This window comes from Pristiophorus japonicus, chromosome 11 (assembly GCF_044704955.1).
Source record: "Pristiophorus japonicus isolate sPriJap1 chromosome 11, sPriJap1.hap1, whole genome shotgun sequence".
NCBI classification, from domain to species: domain Eukaryota; kingdom Metazoa; phylum Chordata; class Chondrichthyes; family Pristiophoridae; genus Pristiophorus; species Pristiophorus japonicus.
Window position 1 is genome coordinate 39,935,179 of NC_091987.1, and position 22,288 is coordinate 39,957,466.

Consider the following 22,288-nt stretch of genomic DNA (forward strand, 5'->3'; position numbering starts at 1 on the left):
AGGGAAATCGTGCTGCCCTGAGTGGAGCAGGTGTTGGGTCTGATCGACACACATTTTCTAAGCATTGGATGCGACCTGGCAAGTGGCTGCTACCAAAAATGATTAAAAAAAATGTAACTTTGATTTGGAGTTAGCAGGATTACTCCTGCTCCTCCTGGCTCCGCAGCACTTCCCATTGCCAGCCTATAATTGGCGTTATTCCCAATTTCCCATCCCTCCCCCTGAAATGAGCTTTGAGCTACTGCTGGCGTGGTAAGCTGCCCAACATTCTCTTTATAAATAGCCAGCAGCTTATCCAAATAATGATAATGAGGCCTAATGCCTACTTTCGAGCCAGTCTTGGGACTCCCAGTTGGGGCACACAATCTGTGTGCACCATCTATTTCATGCCTTACAACAGAACTAAAAGAATTCCCTTCCCTCCCCCCCATAACTGTTTTAGTTCAATTTTTCTCGAATAATTGCCCTTCCACACCCTAGTCAAGGAGCCCTACAGTCTCACATTCACCTGTAAAAATTGAAACAAAAAAGTACTTCTATTATTCTAGCATACAAAATGGCCTATTCATATATAAATGTTACACCCTGTATTTGACTATCCTTCTTCTGCCTTGTGTTTATAAAAATCCTTACACTTTCCTCATAATCCCTCTTGCCTTCCTTTTTTCTGTTTGCTTCCCAATTATGCTTTTTATTTTTCTCAGTTTTTTTGATATTTTCTCCCCTCATATTTATCACATGGTTCTTTGAAAACCTTGGATTTTGCTCTGATCTCTCGGTTTACTCATGGAGACCCAGCCTTTGACTCAGTCCGTTTACTACTAGTCAGAATGCATTTAACCTACACCTTATTCATTTCGTATTCAAGTATTTCCCATGGTTGGTCCATGTTTGATCGGTCATTTATCTCAAACAAATAATCTAGAGGGTCCCTTTTATCTGACACTAGACAATTAAATATGAGAATAATTATGTAAATTCCACATGGAACAATTTTTTAAAAAATGAGATAAATCTGAGTAGTAAAGTGCACTGAAGCACCAAAGTGATGTAGCCTAAATCGCCATACTCTTGTGCTGTGGAGATCAAGGCCATGGATCTCCCCAAAGGGGGTGAGATAATATTACTACATTGTCGTCATGCACCTTGTAATATCAGAAATGCGGGCCTGCTTTAGCTACTTTCTTGGATTCAGTAAGGTCAGTCATTCATGTAAGCAGTTTGACTGTCTTAATATGAGTTCACTCATACTGCTCTACATCTACTTGTACAATGGCATAACCCAGGGTATTTTGCATGTGCACTTCTTCAATCTCTCCAAAGGCAGACTGAGCAAACACATCGTGTGAAGAAACGTGATACAAATCAATAAGCTGTATTAGGTCACCATAAAGTAAACATACAGAACAGCAGTTCGAATTGGACTCACTTCATTCAATCAGTACAACTGATTTTCCTATAACAATACAAGATAAAAAAAACACACTCTGCTTCTCCAAGTCAATGCGTCAGCGTCACTGACTTAAGATAACTTCTAACTGTCGGCCAGCCTTTCTAATCTCTTGGGGTCAGTGAACGCCCTTATAGCCTTCTCTTTAAAAAGAAGGCTGTATCTCCGCCTTTGTGTTTCATCTTACACTTTTCACAGCGAGGTGTTTAGCACTTAACGAGACAAGTTAACAAATTGCTTATTGTTTACAGATTTTGAGGGAGGGGGGAGTTTCCATTCACATATTTAACCATCTTTTGTTTAGGTGCCTTATAAAAAAAGTGACCATGCACTTTGTTTTAAACATCCAACATTAAAAGTAACTATTTTTCTAAATCCGTTCCGTGAGAAAAATAAATGTCCAAAAAAAACGGAAAAATGACCTGTGATCAACTGAGAAACAATATTGGCAGAAGCTATTGGTGTTGCATTTCACAGGTTCATAACCTCTGGTTATATTGTAAGGTGTCTGCATGGCCATCCAATTTATTCCATTCATTGTTTCCCTTGTACTGCACTGTGTTGTATGCACATGAGCCTACTTCTGCTGATGACAATAGATACAAACCACTGTGTTTGTACTCGCACACTATACATTCATTATTTCAGCTGACTCAAATCTACAGTACGAAAGTTTCACTTAAATTAAGAAGCATGTACAGGAAAAAAAAATCTAAGCAATAGAATCAAGAAACCAGGCAAGATGTCATAGCACATATGTCTGAAGAAAAGCAACAATTCATGGTTCTGTACATATTAGCATATTTAAAGTCATATTCAGATAATTGCTACTGCAGTGTCTTTTGTATTTGATTCCGACTCATCACAACCATGTCTTCATGAAAACACAAGCATTAAGCCATCATTTTTTATGAGCAACAAAAAAGCTCAAAGATATGACTTTTGTGTAACTGATAAATAAGCTTGAAAGATAATTAATTTTCAACAGAGGAATGACTCCGAAAAGTAAGATTTTTTTCTTCAATGCCCTTCATCAGGCTCTCATATCTTTCTGAAGTATAATTTACAGAAAATTTATTCTGTTACAGTGCAATAAAGCTTTTGTTCTATTTTCAATCATTTATCGAAGCAAATGATTTTCATTAAACTGTGTAGTACATTTTACTGTTGCATAACTTGTAATATCAACACATAAAGATTATGACAGATAATGTAATAGAAATTGGTTTTCAACATTTAAATACGGGAAGGGACAAAAATTGGAGGGCTATGGGGACTAATTGGATAGCTCTTTCATAGAGCCGACATCGGCACGATGGGCCGAATATAATTCTATAATGTACAATAGTGCGGAAAAAATTCATGTATTATGAGGAATATATGCAATCTGATGCACGGCCAAATCAAATATCTCCATATAAATAACACAAACCGATATAAGGTACAGTGATGTTTGTAGATTAGCACAATCATAATTGCCTGTCACTCTATGCACACTAAAATATTTTTGCATTCAAGTAAAATTATAATGGGAATTTATGTGCAATGGATTACGGGACATGATTGATCACTAGAATTCTCCTCTAATCAAATTACATTTGATTGCTTAGATTGCTACATTGTAACCTTATTGATGAAGATTACCAGCAGTATGTAGAATCTTTTTCCTTCCCTATATTAAAGCTACCTGTCAGGAACAGACGCAAACCTGCCAGAAGTTATCTAGAATACATTTTTTTGCAATTCAATTGCATGGCAAGCCAGAAGGTGACCAACATTTGCAGCTGATTTTATACTGCTGTCCCCAAAAGTACTGATGGCTACAGTCCACAGTGACAGCAACGGAGCCTTGATGAAGCTACCATGGAACATCTGAATAATTTAAACTGCCCTTTTAGCAGACTCAGGCTGGTCTTTGGCATTCTGGAAATGAAATATGAATTTCATTACTTTAAAAACTCTAGTGTCATGCTGACACACAAAAATAGGACAAATTAGAAGTGTCATTCCCATAGCTCTCTGTATTCCTCAGCTTTCATTAAATTGGAGTCTGCTAAGTGTCTTCTCCTTTATAACATTAAACTATATTGGTTCAATAAAGTAGCAGGGCTGTGCACCTCATCTTATAAGTGGATAGTCACACAATTTTGCTATTTTTAATTCTCCTTATGTTCATCAATCTGGGAATTTTTGCTTAAAGAGATAATCATGAATGGAAAACCATTAATATTTAATTGTGTCCGCTTTGAAACTGACAAGTTAATGTTCACTTAGCTCAGACTTAGTGGCAAAAATTGTTTTAAACAGTTATCTGAACTATACATCTAGTTAATATATCAATTGAAACGTCTCTTCAAATTTCAAAACATTTGGTTATATTGTTAGCTATCACATTTAACACAAGCCACAGTATAGTTGGTAAAGATATTCAACCCGAGAAAATACATTAATTAGACCTACATCTGACATTCATGGGAAAAATCTTGCTAAACCCTCTTTACATATTATATATAAAGCATTGAATGGTCATTGGTGAATTAGATATGCACGCTGAACCAAGTTAGTATGGGACCAATATGTGGACAAATAATGAAGCCAAAACTGAATGTTCAAGCTCCAAACCACAATGAGATCTGAAGATGTTTGGAATTCATCCCTGACCAGCTGTTGTTGTGCATTCTTGCAGGGTCTTTTCCTCTTTGTTTCCAACACCAAAGCATCCAGCAGTCATGTCAGATGAATTGACTGCACAGGTGAAGGGCTGTCAGTAAAGGAAAGCAGTAGCTCTCAGGAGTGCCACTAGTAATGGGACACTACCTCCAATGTGTCAAATTCCGAGAAAAATATAATAATCTGTATACCCTGCTGTGCATTATGAATTCTTGGTTTCCCTGGACAGAATTCTTAAAAAGTAAAGGGAAATAATTTATACTGTGTAGGTGCTGGTAGGAACAAACTACAACCTAACCAAACCCGCTTGTGTGCGCTGCATCAGAACCATCACATGAACATGTCTGAAGGCAGCCAGTAACTTAAAATTCAATAATATGTTAATTTAAAACAAAAATCACAAATGCAAAAGAAAGAGCAGTTGAGTTCAAGCACCTACCTGTTACTGCCAATTCTGTAGTTCTTCTTACCACAAAGTTTCCAAACTTCAGTTCACATGTGTAATTTCCAACGTCATCTTCTGTTACCTCACGGATCAGAAGAGCATCCCCCTTTTGGACAACAGATTGTCGCCAGGCCTTTGACTTGCATTCCTGTTCAAATACCATGCTATACTATAGTATCTATTTCTGCTGCCTCATAGTAATTTTCCTTTTTAACCAAACATTACACAATACAAATTAGAGAACTTTTAGAAAGAGTGTATTCTAGATACAAAATAAATTGTTACTGTCTTACCTTATACCATACAACTGGCTCACTGTTTGGGAGGGTGAAATCCTCAATGTCTGGACATGATATCTCTTTATTTTTGCTGAGCTCAGCTTTTTCAAAATATTTCATTCTTGCATTGTAGCAAAGGCCTGTATCATTTTCAGCTACAATCAGTGACATTGAAACCTTCATGCAGTATGTAGCATTCCTGAAGGGGAAAACACACAAAAAAAAACTTTAAAATACAGCATTCTGAAGTGATTTTATATTTAATTCCAGCGACAAAGAGGCTCAGAATATAATTTTCAGAATTTCAGAGTTCAGAATTTTCAGAAAAGAGTTGAAACTAATTGTATGAAAGTATAACTCAAAATCAAAGGAAGAGCAATTTTAGTTCATACCAAATAGCTGTTGTTCAATAGATAACACACATTGTATATGATTTGGCTTCAACAAATCGTGTCTCTGTTGCCATTTCACAATGCATCAGGTCAATCCACTGGTGAATGGGGTATGTTTACTTAAATACCTGTCCAGCATTTTTTACTTCTTTCTTGCAATTTAAACACTGTTTACTGTTTATTACTCTGCCATAAAGTGACTTCAGATTTCAAGATCAACTGATAGGGGGAATATCTCCTTTTCCAACTATCAACCATGAAGTGAGTCTCAATCCAGTTCTTATTCATTTCAATTCCCCTTTTTCTGGATCATATTTTCCCAATGCATAAACATGGTAACATCATAATATTAGGCCACGAAAATACCTGGTCAGGATGGAGTGTCAACTTTTACTTCACATATCAAAAGACTTAGCGAACTCAATGAATTAGCTCCCGATGACGTATTCTCCTCCTTTGTACGGTGTTGCAATGTTATTTTTATAAAATTAATCTTTAAATAAGTGATTGTTAAAAAAATCAATTTTGTAAGTTGTATAACATAAATGTGGTGATATGACTAAAAATATGAAAGATGAATGAAAGAAACAACTTGCATGTGTATAGCACCTTTCACAACCTCTGGACATCCTTAAGTGCTTTACAGTCAATGAAGTACTTTTGAGGTATAGTCATTATTGTAACGTAGGGAAAAGCGTAAGCCAATTTGCACACACAAAGCTCCACAATCAGCTATAAGATAATGATAATCTATTTTAGTGGTGTAGGAGATAAGGCACCATTGTAAGAGTGACTCTAAAAGGTCTAGTTATTTAACTCAATTAAAATGGATATTTATAAAAATGCTTTGAAGGAAGTCACCAAAGCAAAATAAAAACATGTCAATGACTTTGTCAGTCACAAATGCTGTAGCATTAGGTAATGGGTAGCTGAATTCAACAATATTTTAGGAAACCTACGTGAATAACTAAAAAAAAAACCTCATGGGGATCTGGATGAGAACCACAAATATCAAAAGTTTATCTGGATTTCAATTTCTAAAAAAATACTTTTTCTACATATTGCCATCTTTTAATCTTATATGTTTACAATAACAAAATTGTCAGATAAACATTTCATGAAACAATTTTGAAATTTACAAAAATATGAAAAGCATTACATTTTAGTATAAAATTCGCATTCAAGGAATTACAGATTTCTGTTTTTATGTTGTATTAAAGGAAACCAACTTTTTTTTAAAAAACAGCTAGACTGGCTAGTGACACAGGCCCGGATTTGCCGTTCATTATGTTTACAGCTGCCCACAGACTTTTCATGGGCTTTTTGAGTGGCAACTTACTGTCATTGGGTGTCTGATACAGCACCATCTATGCCCACTACAGGGGATCTGGGACTTGTGTGAACAGGGCAAGCAACTGTGCGGGGCCGAAATTCACCGTCCCCGAAGGGACAGCTACCGCGGGGTTTGGGTGGCAGATCGAAAAAGAAATCGGCCGCCGCGGTCGGGTGATTTTCCCTCCCCGAGCCAAATGGCGGGGTGAAGCCGCTGGAAAGGTAAATTTCCAGCGTTCAGCCCAGCAGCAATGCCGGCCGCTGGAAAACGGCCAGGACAGGGATTTTCAGCTACAAAAGGGTAGGCCTTCTTCAGGCAGTGCTCCCACGAGGTATTCGAGTTGGTGTCCGAATGCGACACTGCTAGAGTTTTGTCGTAATCGGAGCCCTTTGCTCGGGAAATAGTTTTATTAATTTAAGCGTTTTTATTTCAGATTCCATTATCCGCAGTATTTAGCTTTTCATATAGTTTTATTAATTGTTTTGGCTCCATTAAATCAGCACATACCCCTATACTTTAGTACAACTTTCAAGTCTGACTCTTTAGTGGAGGACTGTAGGCTGCAGAGACCTGCTTGGCAGGGTTCACCCTGAGGATGGGAGGAGGAGTGTTGGGAGGGCGATACCTGGTACACCTGCTCAGAAGCAGGGCGGCACGCAGGAGAAGGCATCACCATCAACACTGTGCAGACAGGCAGCGGGCAAGGGAGGCAGCAGCCATGATTTGTTCATTCTGCGCCAGACCAGTGTGCCCTCCGTCTTAACCGGCCCCAATCAGGATTGCGGTTGGCTGCTTGAGGACAAGGGATATCCACTGTCCACTTGGCTGCTCACTCCACTGCGGAGCCCCAGTACAGTGCCAGAGCATGCATACAATGACGCTCTTTTTTGCCACCAGGTGCATCATCAAGCAGTGCATAGGCATCCTTAAGTAGAGGTTCCGGTGTCTGGATCATTCTGGTGGCACCTTACAGTGCTCTCCTCAACGGGTCTCCATAATCGTCATGGTCGGCTGCATGCTGCACAACCTGGCCATCATGAGGGGACAGCTGCTGGAGGAGGACGAGGAGGACGAGGACGAGGATGAGATGAGGATGAGGATAAGGAGGATCCTCATCACCCCAGAGCTAGGGGGAGTCGACGCATTGCCACCCTGGAAGGGCCGGATGCAGAATGGCCAGCATCCTTCTGGAAGGGTGCATCCTCACATAGTTGGAGGTGCCTGATGCCTTCCCTGCAATCTCCCTCCATGCATTATGTACTGGCATTGTCAGTTCTACCCATGTCAAGAAACAGTATTCTTCTTCTGTCCTCCACACTATCGATCAGTGTCTCCAGCTCTATATCAGTGAACCTGTTGGCTTTCCTTCACCCGTCAGGACCTTACTGCAAACCCTACCCTTTAAAAAGGCCAGGGAGCAGTTGGCTCGTTTGAAACCCTTACCTGTATGTTGAATTTCTCAGTGGTTTAAAAATAAATCTCCAACAATAATGAAATCTGAATGAATGAGACTCCACACTTATAGCAGCTAATTTTCAGTGCCAGAGAGGTTGTTTGTCAATAATTAAGACTTAATTACAGCATTAAAAATGCACTTACACTTGAATGGACAAGCCCCAAATCTTTCTGGCATTTTTATTGAGTATCTAGTAGGCAAGTACCACAAATTCACACCCTTATATGTACAATGCCGAGTCTCTTGGTGAGTTACGAGTGTACTGAAGCTTGTGGAGAAGCAGGGAAACTTGGACAGCAACTTCTGGATATCTGCGTTTAATTGCGCAAGTGCAGATACCAGATGTTGCTGTCCGATTTACTCCATAATAACAGGGAGTGCTGATAGCCTCATCGTTATTATTATCACAAAATCCGGGTCAATGCAATATGTTTAAGATAAAATTGATCTGCATAAATTGAACAAATTTTAGTAAATTATGAATTATTTTAAGACTCAAACAAAATGACTAAACTCCAGTGCATAAGTTACAGATTAACATAACTAACCAAGTCTGGAACAGCAGCTCAACAACAGCATAACTTGCCAGTGTAACTTGGACTTGGAAATAAGTGGGACAAGAAAGCTACTGAGATTTAGGGCAAGCATAGTGGGAGTTTGTATTGTGACTGCCTTAGTTTTAATTTCTAAGGATAGAAATTGTTGATATTATCGTGTGTATACTTAACATGTTCACAGCAAATTCCTCTTTCTGCTACTTTAATTAAGCTGTTTAATCCATTTATTTTAAACGAATTAGCATTTCTGTTAAAAAAAAATGTATTGGTATGAGTGTATTAATCCTTAACATTCACAAAGGGAATTTCCATCTTTGAGTAATTGTGACCATATAAGTAATGGAGGAATCAAGGGCTAGATTTTCACCGACTTTGCAACAAGGTTTTCGCCGCGATTTGACCTTCCGCGGCGAAAACCCAGTCGGTGGGATCTTCGGGCACCTTTTCGGGCCAGGTCAAACCTGTCGGTGCAGCCCTGCCAGTATGGTAAGTATGAAGACCTGCAAAAAAGGTAAGTTGAAGTTTTTATTTTTAAATTATTTTTCAGTGATTTAGTAGGTAAGGGCTTTGTGAATGTTTTTTGCAATTTTTTTTTGTTTCTCCCCCCTTCCAAGGTCTCTCTCGCAGCACTACCGGTCTCGGACTAAAGTTGCCGAAACTCGGGGTTTGCAAATCCTCGTGCAATGCCGACTTTATTGATGCCGTAAAGGCTGAAATTTAGGCCTAAAAACGTTAGCGCAGCGAAAACGGTGATTTTGGCGTAAAACTACCGATTTTGCCGACAACTGAAAATCTAGCCCCAAATGTTCTAGAGGAATGCAGTAAGGTATACTGCTGCAATCAGGACATTTGGTAATGGGGAGTTCACTTTAACGTTTACCCTGTGTGCATATTCAAGCACAAATACGTAATACATTGATATGACTTCCGTTTACTATTTTAACATGGGCATTTTCCCATCTAAAATAAATGATTTAATGCCTCTTAAAATAGCAGACAAAGGAATTTCAGCAAATGTTTTTAAGTTTTTACATAACAATCACACAATTCAATTTCCAGGTTCACCTGGAACACATTTTTAAAATTGTCTTCCAATCTCCATTTTTTTGAATTGATTATATTTTTAAACCTTTCAATTACCCTTTATCTGTTCTTTGATCACCTTTTTTACAAATGCTGGCTGACCACTTAATACTGAAGTGGGACCAGTGAATGCATCATATCCTGTGATGGACAGTTTGATTTAGTCACGCAACAACTATTTGTTACAGCCAAACAATAAACAGCTTTACTAAAAACAAAACTGAATCTGCAGTTCACAGCAGAGATATTTCTGCTCTACATCATAACATCATAGGCGGTCACACGAACGAGGATGACTTGCTTCCACGAGAGTTCACAGATGTTTCAATGAAGGACCCGATGTTCCAGTCCTGAACTCCAGTTGAGGGGGTGGAAGATGCCTGTGCGTGAATTTTTTTTAATGTATGGTGACCGTTGCCCATCAGTCACCACACGGGCTTGACAGAGCTAGGCCTTTATCCAGTGGCAAGGATTAACCAGGACGACTGCAAACCTGCTCTACTGCACGGACCTAGTGCACTCACATATCACAGAGTGGGCAAGTCTGTGCTGCCTCTGGGCCCTCGGCTCTTCTGGGCCCCGTACCCTCATTCACCGCACCTCCGCCACGATGTTTCAGGGCCCGGTGCTCCAGGTCTAATTATAGCTCCGACCTGCGGTGGTGTTCTTACAGGTCGGGGCTATAATTAGAGCTGGAGCACCCACGATGTTCCAGGGATCAAAAGCGATCAAAGAGCAAACATGTTCCAAAGCGATTATTGATGAGCTCCTGACGCAAGAGTCTTGCAGCTATCATGCCACCACGGACCCTTTCATAACAGTCAGTATATTTGTTACGTATAAAAAGAAAAAGAAAGACTTGCATTTATATAGTGTCTTTCACGACCACCGGACCGTCTCAAAGCGCTTTACAGCCAATGAAGTACTGTTGAAGTGTAGTCACTGTTGTAATGTAGGAAACATAGCACAGCAAGCTCCCACAAACAGCAATGTGATAATGAACAGATAATCTGTTTTTGTTATGTTGATTGAGGGATAAATATTGGCCAGCACACCGGTGATAACGCTCCTGCTCTTCTTCGAAATAGTGCTGTGAGATCTTTTACATCCACCTGAGAGAGAGACGAGGCCTTGGTTTAATGTTTCATCCAAAAGATGGCATTTCTGACAGTGCACATTCCCTCAGCAATGCACTGGAGTGGCAGCCTAGAGTTATGTGCTTAAGTCCCTGGAGTGGGACTTGAACCCACAACCTTCTGACTCAGAGGCGAGTATGCTACCCATTGAGCCATAGCTGACACATATAGACTAGTACGTATGCTACAATTCAATGCAAAAGCGATCAAAGAGCAACCATGCAAAAATGGTCAGGTTTTTTTTGAGAATGCTGTGATTTAATTGAGCTGAAGAGTTAAATGGCCAGAGCAGATGGATACTTCACTGTCAAATAAATCGGTCACTTAATTAGTTGAAAATCATCCTGCCTCATGCATGCTAAATCCAGCTGCATTTAGCTGGAATGTGTATGAAACAAACATGTCCAGATCAGCAGATACAACCCAATTGATCCTTATTTGAAGCTCCCGAAGTATGTTTATGCTCCGTGCCATGCAAGCCTCAGAACAAATAGCATGTTGCTCAAGAATGTGGACATGTGTAAAATGAAAGATCTTTTCAAACTCCACTGATTACTTGGACATCAGAAACAAAGGATGCAGCGTGTTTAAGATTTATCGCTTAATGCAGGCCTTGGGTCTGACAAACCCTGAGGGCCAGCTGAAAGGAACTGCAACAAATCTGCTTAACACTCTATTATTTTCGCAAAACTATGCATGTCAGCTGGGGAAAAGGAAATACATAACTTATTTTAAATCCGTAAGATAATAATCTCTTTGCTGACCTCTGATTTTTTTACTGAAGCTTTAACTACAATGTTCATTCATAATTACGGTGAGATTATTATTAATACATGATTTTTCAAATATTCATCACAGAATGCCAGACAGAATTATTATTTTAATAGGTTATTTTAAATATAAAAATGTTCGGCTATAAACAGAAATAAAACCAAAAATGACAATATCTAGTTTACAAAACCGTATAAAAGAACTAGTTATATCGCTGTTAGAAGCTGAAAGTGCAAAAGCATGAAAAGATCTTAAAGCTAATAGCTCAGTGTTTCCAACCGGAGAAATTAAAGTGTATAATACTGATGAGATGAGCTAGATTTTCTAATTTGCAGGACATTCACTAAGTCGGTGGCAGGGCAGGTTTTACACATGCCCAGTACCTAAGCGCCGACTCCAGTGGACGTTCTTTAGTAAGGCTCATTTATCCATTGATATTCCTGATGCCACTGGTTGCCCGCCTTGGTTGGGCATGGGGAATGGGGAATTAAACAGCAGTGTGGCTAGAGATGGCTGGAGCTGCATGCAAAAAAGTATCTTTAGGCTAGATGTTACACTTTTGTGCAGATCGCCCAAAAATGGGCGGTATTTCCGGTGTGGGCAGTAAATATGGGTTTTCAAATCGCCGGCTTCTCGCCCATTCTCAAAGCCCCTAGACTCCAGTTTTGAAATTGGGCGTTACCACAAGCGATATGAAATTGGTGGTAGCGTTAAATCTCTCTGACCTTCTGACGTAAAGTGTTGCCGTCCTTAGCAATGGCATGGCAACGCTCATTTCCTGCGATTCAGGAGGTCAAAGGTCATCATGACATGTGCAGAAGAGGAGACAGAGAGACAGGGAGCTGAGAGGGACTGAAAGCGTGTGTGGCTGTGGTGTGTGCTTGTTTGGTTGTTGTGGGAGGCACGAGGGAGATTCACCAGCAGCAAAAAGCCTACTAAGCACCAAGAACCTAATTTGCACCAAATTTTTGTCCAACAAATAATATATAACATGGAAGGGATGGAGGAGGCCCTGGAACTGGTAGCCAGGAACACTGGTGGCAGAGGGCTCCCAGTGGTCCCGGAGCACGGCACTGCACCCCAAGATGCCACACCCCCATTGCCAATGACACGAGAGCCAGGAACAACATCTTGCTTTCTGCTCGGAGCATGTTCCCACCTCGGGACCGTCCTCTCCTATATCCGTCCAAGCAGCGGGTTGGTAGTCATCACCAGTCCCCCCCACCAATGAAGCATCGCCTGAGGAGCTCCTCAGCTCCTCGGCCAGGCGACTTGGAGTCAGGAGTGGAAGGGGAAGAGGTAGAGGTGGGAAGGAGAAGCGGGGCGGAGGGGATGGTTGGTTTTACAGATATTTATGATTTCAGACAAATGTTCGGTTTAAATGTTTTTTATTTAACAAAACCTTGTTGCGCATTGGCTCAGATAGCTGCACCGTTACACACTGATGATTCCTTATCAAAGGGTATAGTTACACTTAACTTCAATCAACTTAAATTTTAACTGTCACCAAGGTGATGCCCACCATTGATGTATCACCTGCACACCCAGCAGTGTGTCAGCCTTGTAAATAACACCAACGTTCTTTCAGGCAAAGCGATCATTGATGAGCTCCTGACGCAAGAGTCTTGCAGTTATTATGTCACCACAGACCCTTTCATGCAGTCTACAGGGGGGCGGGGGCAAGGCTTCAGCATCAGCCTGATTTTTTGGCCCGAGGTCAGCGTCCACCTCCTCGTCCTTCTCTTCCTCTCTCTGGTGAGATGGACTATCAGACTCATCAGGCAATCCTTGTCCCCTCCTGATAGCTAAGTTGTGCAGCATGGAGCACACCACCACGACTTGAGCTACCTGCTCAGGGTGGTATTGGAGCTCGCCTCCTGAGTGGTCCAGGCATCTAAAGCGCTGCTTAAGCACTCCAATGGTTTTCTCCATGATATTGCGAGTGGCTCTGTGGCTCTCATTGTATCTCCTCTTGGCTTCGTTGTGGGTGTCACGCAGCGGGGTCATCAGCCAGGTGGCGAGGCCATATCCTTTGTCACCAAGCATCCAGCATTGACCTTGTGGCTGATTGTTAAACAAGTCAGATACAGTGCTCTCACGCAGGATGTGAGTATCATGGATGCTGCCCGGAAATTTAACATTCACTCCCATAATAATTTGCTGGTTGTTATGTATGTGAACCTCACCTGTAAGACTTGCCACTAGAGGGCACACCTGTGGGAGACCCTGTGTGTACCCTGGTTCCAGCAGGTAGAAAAAGGCAGGCCACTATGTTGCTGCCTCACTTTGAAGTTATATTAAACAGACCAAGGTCACAATGGTTTAAGTTTACAACGCAGCCTCATGGAATTATTCTAAACATAACAACTGGCGACGAGTTACAGATCATGAACTTTCACACGGAAATGGCTGCCGTTGGTATTCTTGAGAGATTTGTTGAGGGTGATGATTGGGAAGCCTTCGTGGAGCGTCTCGACCAGTACGTTGTGATTAATGAATTGGATACGGCTGAGACAGAGATCAAGCACAGGGCGATTCTCCTCACCGTAGGTGGGTCATCGGTGTATGGCCTCCTTAAGAACTTGCTGGCACCAGCCAAATTAACGGGCAAGTCATATGCAGAGCTGTGCATGCTGGCTAAGGAGCACCTCAAGCTAAAGGAGGGCATCCCGATGGCCAGGTACTGCTTTTAAACGCACCATCGCTCCGAGGGCCAGAACGTGGTGAGTTTCATCGCCGACCTTAGACGCCTTGCGGGGCAGTGCGACTTTGCAGGATCCCTGGGAGAAATGTTGCGGGATTTTTTTCATGCTTGGAATTGACCACGAGGGCATCCTTCACAAGCTGCAGTCTGCCCAATCCCTGGATCTGATCAAGGCCATCACCATAGCCCAGGCCTTCATATCCACGAGCGATAACACGAAGCAGATATTTACAGAATCGAGGCTCACCGGCAAGTACTGTGCTTAAAATAATGCCTTCAGCAGGCAGGACTGTACACGATAGGGCCCACACGGCCGCAGAGGCCAGGCCCAGAGTGACTCAGAGGCCGCTGGGGAGTGCTAATGTGAATCCATTAATGCCATTCTGACGCTGCGGAGGCAGTCACCGAGCCCACTAATGTCGTTTCGAGCACAATGTGTGCAGGGGCTGTGGAACAATGGGGCACCTCCAGCGATTGTGCAAGCGACCTCGGACTCACTGCGTGGCAAAGTCAGCAGAGCGCGACCGATCCAGCGCAGATCACGCTGAACGAGCAGGAGAGGCAACTCAGCTGAAAGATGAGAAGGAAGTGTATGGGGTACACACCTTCACCAAAAGCCCTCCAATAATGTTAAAAGTCAAACTGAACGGCATTCCAGTCTCCATGGAACTGGACACGGGAGCAAGCCAATCGATTATGAGCCAGAAGGCATTTGAGAAACTTTGGAGTAACAAGGCACAGAGGCCAAAACTGAGCCCGCGTCACACTACACTGCGCACTTATACCAAAGAACTCTTATCTGTTATCAGTAGTGCGGCAGTGAAAGTATCGTATGACGGAAGGGTGCATGATTTACCACTATGGATTGTACCAGGCGATGGCCCTCCGCTGTTCGGCAGGAGCTGGCTAGGCAAGATCTGGTGGAACTGGGATGCCATCAAAGCCCTGTCCTCGGCGGATGACGCCCCGTGCGCCCAGGTGCTAGACAAATTCCCGGCGTTATTTGAGCCAGGCATCGGCAACTTCACAGGCGCCAAAGTGCAGATCCATCTTGTTCCTGGGGCACGACTCATTCATCACAAGGCCCGAGCAGTCCCATATATAATGCGAGAGAAAGTCGAAATCAAGCTGGTCAGACTTCAATGAGAGGGAATCATATCGCCAGTCGAGTTCAACGAGTGGGCCAGTCCAATCGTGCCGGTGCTAAAGAGCAATGGGACGGTCAGAATCTGCGGGGACTACAAGAAAACTATCAACTGAGTCTCGTTACAGGACCAGTACCCACTACCTAAAGCGGAGAACTTATTTGCAACGCTAGCAGGGGAAAAGTCGTTCACCAAACTAGACCTCACCTCTGCTTACATGATGCAGGAGTTGGCTGACCCATCAAAGAAGTTGACGTGCATCAACATGCACAAAGGACTGTTCCTGTATCACAGATGCCCCTTTGGGATTCGCTCGGAGGCGGCCATCTTCCAGAGGAACATGGAGAGTCTGCTGAAATCAGTTCCATGTACAGTGGTGTTCCAGGTCGACATCTTGATCACTGGTCAAACCACCACTGAACAACTGGAAGAGGTTCTAAAGCGACTGGACAGAGTGGGACTCTGGCGCCAGGAAAACACACTTGGAGCATTTCAGCCTGAGGTCGAATTTCTGGGGAGAAAGATTGCAGCGGACAGCATCAGACCCACGAACTCCAAAACGGAGGCCATCAAGAATGCACCCAGTCCACAAAACGTAACAGAGCTGCGTTCGTTCCTGGGACTCCTCAACTACTTTGGTAACTTTCTACCGGGGTTGAGCACTTTGCTGGAACCTTTGCATTTGCTGCTATGCAAGGATGATGACTGGGTTTGGGGTAAATCTCAAGAAACAGCCTTTAACAAGGCCAGAAACCTGATATGCTCCAACAAATTACTTGTATTGTATGAGCCATGTAAACGCTTGGTACTAGCATGTGATGCGTCGTCGTACGGGGTCGGGTGTGTGTTATAGCAAGCAAATGATCAGGCAAACTGCATCCAGAAGTTTGTCCAAAGCTGAAAGAGCCTATAGTATGATTGAGAAAGAAGCACTGGCTTGTGTATACGGGGTTAAGAAAATGCACCAATATCTATTTGGTCTCCGGTTCGAGCTTGAAACCAACCACAAACTGCTCACATCACTGCTCTCAGAAAGCAAAGGTATCAACACCAATGCTTTGTGCCGCATCCAAAGATGGGCGCTAATGTTGTCTGCATATGACTATGTAATCCGCCACAGACCAAGCATAGAGAACTGCGCTGATGCCCTCAGTCGGTTGCCATTGCCCACCAGCGGAGTGGAAATGGCGCAACTCGCAAACTTGCTTCTGGTAATGGACACCTTTGAGAACAAGGGATCGCCCGTCATGGCTCGCCAGATCAGGTCCTGGACCAGCCAAGACCCCCTGTTATCACTAGTAAAAAGATGCATCCTCAATGGGAGCTGGTCGGGGGTTCCCAGGGAAATGCAAGAGGAAATTAAGCCTTTTCTCCGATGCAAGGACGACCTGTCAGTCCAGTCGGATTGCCTCCTATGGGGGAATCGTGTGATTTTGCCCAAAAAGGGCAGAGAAACGTTTATACACGACCTACACAATACCCACCCAGGCATAGTCATGATGAAGGCTATTGCCAAGTCGCACGTCTGGTGGCCTGGCATCGACTCCGAATTAGAGTCATGCGTACACCAATACGACACTTGCTCACAGCTGAGCAACTGAGTCTGTGGTCATGGCCCTCCAAACCATGGTCCAAGGTCCACGTAGGCTTCGCTGGCCCCTTTCCAGGGAAGATGTTTCTAGTAGCAGTGGATGCTTACTCAAAATGGATTGAATGTATAATAATGTCATCATGTACGTCCACTGCCACCATTGAAAGCCTCAGGGCCATGTTTGCCACCCATGGGTTACCCAACGTCCTTGTCAGTGACAATGGATCATGTTTCACCAGCTCAGAATTCAATGAATTCATGACCCGCAATGGCATCAAGCATGTCAGGTCTGCACCATTTAAGCCTACATCCAACGGCCAAGCGGAACGGGCATTCCAAACCATCAAGCAAAGCTTGAGACGCATATCGGACAGTTCCTTGCAGACCCGGTTATCCAGGGTCCTGCTCAGCTACCAGACGCGCCCCCACTCGCTCACCGGGGTTCCCCCTGCAGAATTGCTAATGAAGAGAGCACTCAAAACCAGGCTCTCCTTAGTCCACCCGGACCTCAATGACCACGTAGAAACCCGGCGGCACAGGCATAACGTGTGCCACGATCGCGCAGCGGCCTCACGTGACATTGAGGTCAATGACCCGGTGTTTGTTCTAAATTACAGTCACGGTCCCAAGTGGATTGCTGGCACTGTCTTCGCCAATGAGAGGAATAGTGTGTTTGTTGTGAAATTGTTGAATGGGCAAACGTGCAGAAAGCACCTGGATCAGACCAAACTGCGATTCATGGACTACCAAGAATAGTTTGAGGAAGACCCCGCCATCTATGATCCACCAACACACACCCAACCAGCAAGTGACCTCACTGTCAGCCACGAGAATGAACCCACCTTCCCCGACAGTCTGACCAGAGCAGCTGAGCAGCGATGTCCTTTCTTAAAAAGTGGTGTTACATTAGCTACCCTCCAGTCTTCAATTGTAAGAACAAAGTAATGGGCCATTTCACTGGTGGAGCTCCTTGGATTATGGAATAGTAGCATGTTGAAGTGTTGATTCGTGTTCTCATATGACGTGTTTCTGATGAGGTTGCGCAATCTTGATGGGAATGGCACCAATTGGAAGCTTCTTGTCTAGCCATTGGAATGGAATAAAATTCAGAGGATGCATTTCCACCTCAAGGCATGTACAGGTCTGGCAGCAATTTTGGTCTGGGCCTGCAAACACGCTCCTGGCCATGAGTATTTTCAGTGGGTTAATATCTTCGGACAAATGCATTAGCACTTGTACACCACAATCTCGTAGCATAATTCCAAGGTCTAAGAGAAGAGAAAAGAAATTCTGTGGCACTCTTGCAATAGAAAGGGGGAAAGGTGTTTGCGCATTAATGCAAGAAGTCTGGCAAATATGAAGTATGATCTGGAAGGTCTTGCAGAGGTTGATAGATGGAATATCATTTGCATTAGAGACATGGTGGAATTTTTCCAATCAATAGCATACGTAGCTGGAAGGGTATAAATTGTTTAAAAAGCACTGTATCAGGAGAAAAAGGAGGTAGTGTGGCATTATATATAAACGTTAGTATTGAGGAACAAGTAAGACAAATTATCAAAAAGGATAAGGCAGACTCAAAAATCACTTTAGGTCGAATTAGTAGATGCTAACAGAAGTAAACTATAACTGTGGGTAGGCTTTGGCTCTCCAGGCCAGGGTGAAAGCCTTGATCTGGAACTGTAGACTGAGATAATGAAGGAACAGCTATAATAGTTTGAGATTTCAACTTACCAGAAACTGACCGGAACAGTAATGCTGCTACTGGTAAGAGAGGGAAGGGATTTCTAGAGTTAATGAAAGACTCCTTTATGATCAGTTTGTAAAAGTGTCAGCAAGTGGAGAGAATATCCTTGATTTGATGATGAAGAACAGGAATGATGAAATCACCAACACAAAGATGCTTCAGAGGAGCAGGTGACTTTGGACCTATGGTTCCGAAAGCTCTCCACTGCAGGGGATTTCCTGCCTCATATCTGGGTCTGGATAGAGATTGATTGCAATGAATAGATAACATTCCATTATCATTGAAGCATGCGACTAGCAGGATGGTAGAAGGCGAACTAGATGGATCTTGGTCTTTTTCTCCAGCAAATCCTGTGTTCCTATGTGAACTATTAAAGGAGGATGTTTATTTCAACTTAAGTGGTTATTCAAAGAGATGATTTCCTCTATTCTAGTTCCAAAATATGTTTTTGACACATGTTTATGATGTCGTTGAAAATAGCACACAGATGAAATTTTCTTTCAGGACTTCCCAAGTTTCATAAACATTTTAGCAAGCTAATAGTCCGTAATTTGCAGTTTTAAAAATGGCAAAATTGTCAGCGCTTGCCATATTACTGAGTAAAACTGATAGCAACTTCAGGTGTCTGAACCTGCGCAGTTAAACACAGGAATTCAGAAGTTGCTGTCAGTGATAACCTGCTCCTTCACAGGATGCATTGTTGCAGTCTTTGCAGATGGAAATCATCAGTGAATTGACATGAACTTCAACTTTTTATGCACTATTCTCACTGTAAACACTAAAGAAAATGTTAAGCTTTGTTTAATCAGGTGTAACTGAGTTTTTAAGCGGTGTAATTTGTCAAAATTACTGCTGAACAACCTCTCTGGCCCTGAAAAACTAATTTTACAAGTGTTAAGTCTCATTCATCAGAAGAACATTTGAAAATGTCATGATCTTTAAAATAATAATAATTTTTTTAAGTTTATGATATTTCAGCTTTTTCCTGAATCCCATGTGTATGTCCCAATCTTTATTTTGCATTCTGTAAAATGATTAAAATGTGAATTATAATCAGTGCTTTTTACTTTCTGCTTTGCAGTCTGTGAGAATTCTTCAATCTGATTGGCTGATCAGCCTAATTGATGACTTCACTGTTGGTGGACACCACTGATGGCATCAAATTTAGTCACATCGAAATAGAGGAAATCCACTCAACAGCCTGCCAAATCTTTGTGGACAACTTTGTTTTTTTGAGGTCAGCGGCGAGTGCCATCCCTTCGCCACTGACCATAAATTCAGGCCAATTAATGTTACACATTGATTCTATCCATAACTATAAGACTATCAGGCTTGAATAATAAAGAATACAAAACCAAATAATCTGTGCAGAGTCTGGTGATGCTTGTATGAATAATTACAAAGATACAGTCTGGTCTGACAAGGATCAGCTATTTTTTTTTGGACTTTCACTTTAACATATAATATACACTGATGCATGAATAATTTTAAAGAAATACTGCATAAAATGCATCTTTTCCTGCTGGCAGTCAGCTGCACAGTACATTTCTATTATTAACACTGAGTAGTAGAGGGAGATGAGCCGGTTGAATTCTAGCTATGACACAAGGTTGACCATATTATTCAACAATTATGAATATTTTATTATTCTACATTTTCTGAAAAATGTTGCACCGTCAGTTGCAAATCCATGTGCCATCATGTATAAATTATTGAATAAAATTTGCACTGCCCCTAAGTGAATATCTTATTACACATGCTTGAGCAATACCCACACTCATTTATAAATTAACATGGTTTTAAGGATGTTGGTCAAAACTCAGAACTCCAAATGAACGGCTATAATTGTCTCTTGACAGCAAATTCAGAATTTAGTGGCGCATTCACAGGGATAAGACAACACATTTACAAGAGTGGCAACCTGCAATTAACTATTCCAGAAATAAACCACAAGAATTTGATATAATGAGCATTCACTCTCTGCACCAGTCAAAAAGTGTAAATTGGACTTGGGAAAGGTAAAGGTTACTGACTATTTAGAACTGGATTACCAAAGAGTATACTCAAATAAGTCATCAGATAAAGGATACACAAGATGACCAGTACTAAATTGTATGAATTGTGGCACAGCTAGAGTGTGGATGTAAATGATTTACTACCTATAGAACTGTATCAGGGGTGGGGGGGGGGGCAGTTGGTCAATTTGAATAAATCATTATTTTCCCCTCTAGTTATCTTCCCATGCTACTTCTTCTCCTAATGATATATAAGTCTAGACAGTGAATATGGGAGCAGTTATAACTGAACCCAACCGTGTCCTCACCCAGCATCCATTTTAAGCAACAGATATTGGTTACCGAGTCCCTCCCTACTCACAATCTCATAAATGCTAGTGCTCAAGAGAGTGCAGGAACAATATATTCCACTAAAAGGAAAGAACAAACTAAACTTCATTGAGACCCCATTGAGATGAATAAAGCCATGAGGGAACGATTGAGGGTAAGGAAAGAAGCATAAATTAAGTACATAGACAGCAGGGGAGTGCATGATGAGAGAATATGAAAAGATCGGAGAAAAGTCAAAAAATAATTAGGAAGACAAAGAGGAAAAATTAAATTAAATTATCAAGGAACATAAAACAAAATAGTAAAAATTTAACAAGCACATCAATAAAAAAAAGGAAGGTGGGGATGGGAATAGGGCCATTAAGGGATAGATAGGATAATACCACAGGTAATGATCGTGAAATAGCAGAAATATTAACTAATTATTTTGCTTCAGTATTTATCAGGGAGATAGAAGAGGTGGACATGACATTGGATAATGAGATTAGTAATGAGAGAAGTACATTTAAAAGAAAGGGAGGGGCTATATTAAATAAACTAATCAAACTCAAAGAGGATAAAACCCCTGGTCCGGATGAATTGCATCCAGGCATTTTAAAATAATCTAGGGAAGAGATAGCAGAGGCATTACTACACATATTTAATAATTTGTTCAAAAAAGGTGTACTGCCAAAGGACTGGTGGATAGCTGATGTAATACCTATATTCATCTACATGTTACCCCTTAGCGACATCATCTGAAAACACAGCATCAGTTTCCACATGTATGTTGATGATACCCAGCACTACCTCACTACCATTTTTCTCAACCCCTCCACGGTTTCTAATTTGTCAGAATGCTTGTCCGACAACCAGTTCTGGATGAGCAGAAATTTTCTCCAATTGAATATTGGGAAGACCGAAACCGTTATTTTCAGTCCCCGCCACAAACTTCATTCCCTAACCACTGACTCCATCTTTCTCCCTAGCATCAATCTGAGACTATTCGCAACCAGAGTGTCATATTTGACCCTGAAATGAGTTTCTGGTCACATATCTGCGGCATAACTAAAACCGCCTTTTTCCACCATCTTAAACTAGAGGTGACCCAAAATTTGGCTGTCGGTATCCTAATTTTCACCAATTGGGGCGTGGATTTTTTAACCTAAAAAAATGGGTGGGTTTGGAACATGTGGGTAGTTAAGT

The 22,288-nt window shown here is 41.9% G+C and overlaps 1 protein-coding gene across 7 annotated transcripts in view; it reads right to left on the reverse strand.

The window, feature by feature from the left end:
- The window catches only part of LOC139276015 (interleukin-1 receptor accessory protein-like 1), a 1,534,993-nt gene that overhangs the window by 941,055 nt on the left and 571,650 nt on the right, over window positions 1-22,288 (reverse strand). For all 7 annotated transcript variants that reach the window (XM_070893365.1, XM_070893368.1, XM_070893363.1 and 4 more), the window contains 2 exons: window positions 4,859-5,042; window positions 4,560-4,713 (listed from right to left, as the gene is read on the reverse strand). In XM_070893365.1, coding sequence (XP_070749466.1) covers window positions 4,560-4,713; window positions 4,859-5,042 — 338 coding nt within the window. The remainder of the gene's footprint in view (window positions 1-4,559; window positions 4,714-4,858; window positions 5,043-22,288) is intronic.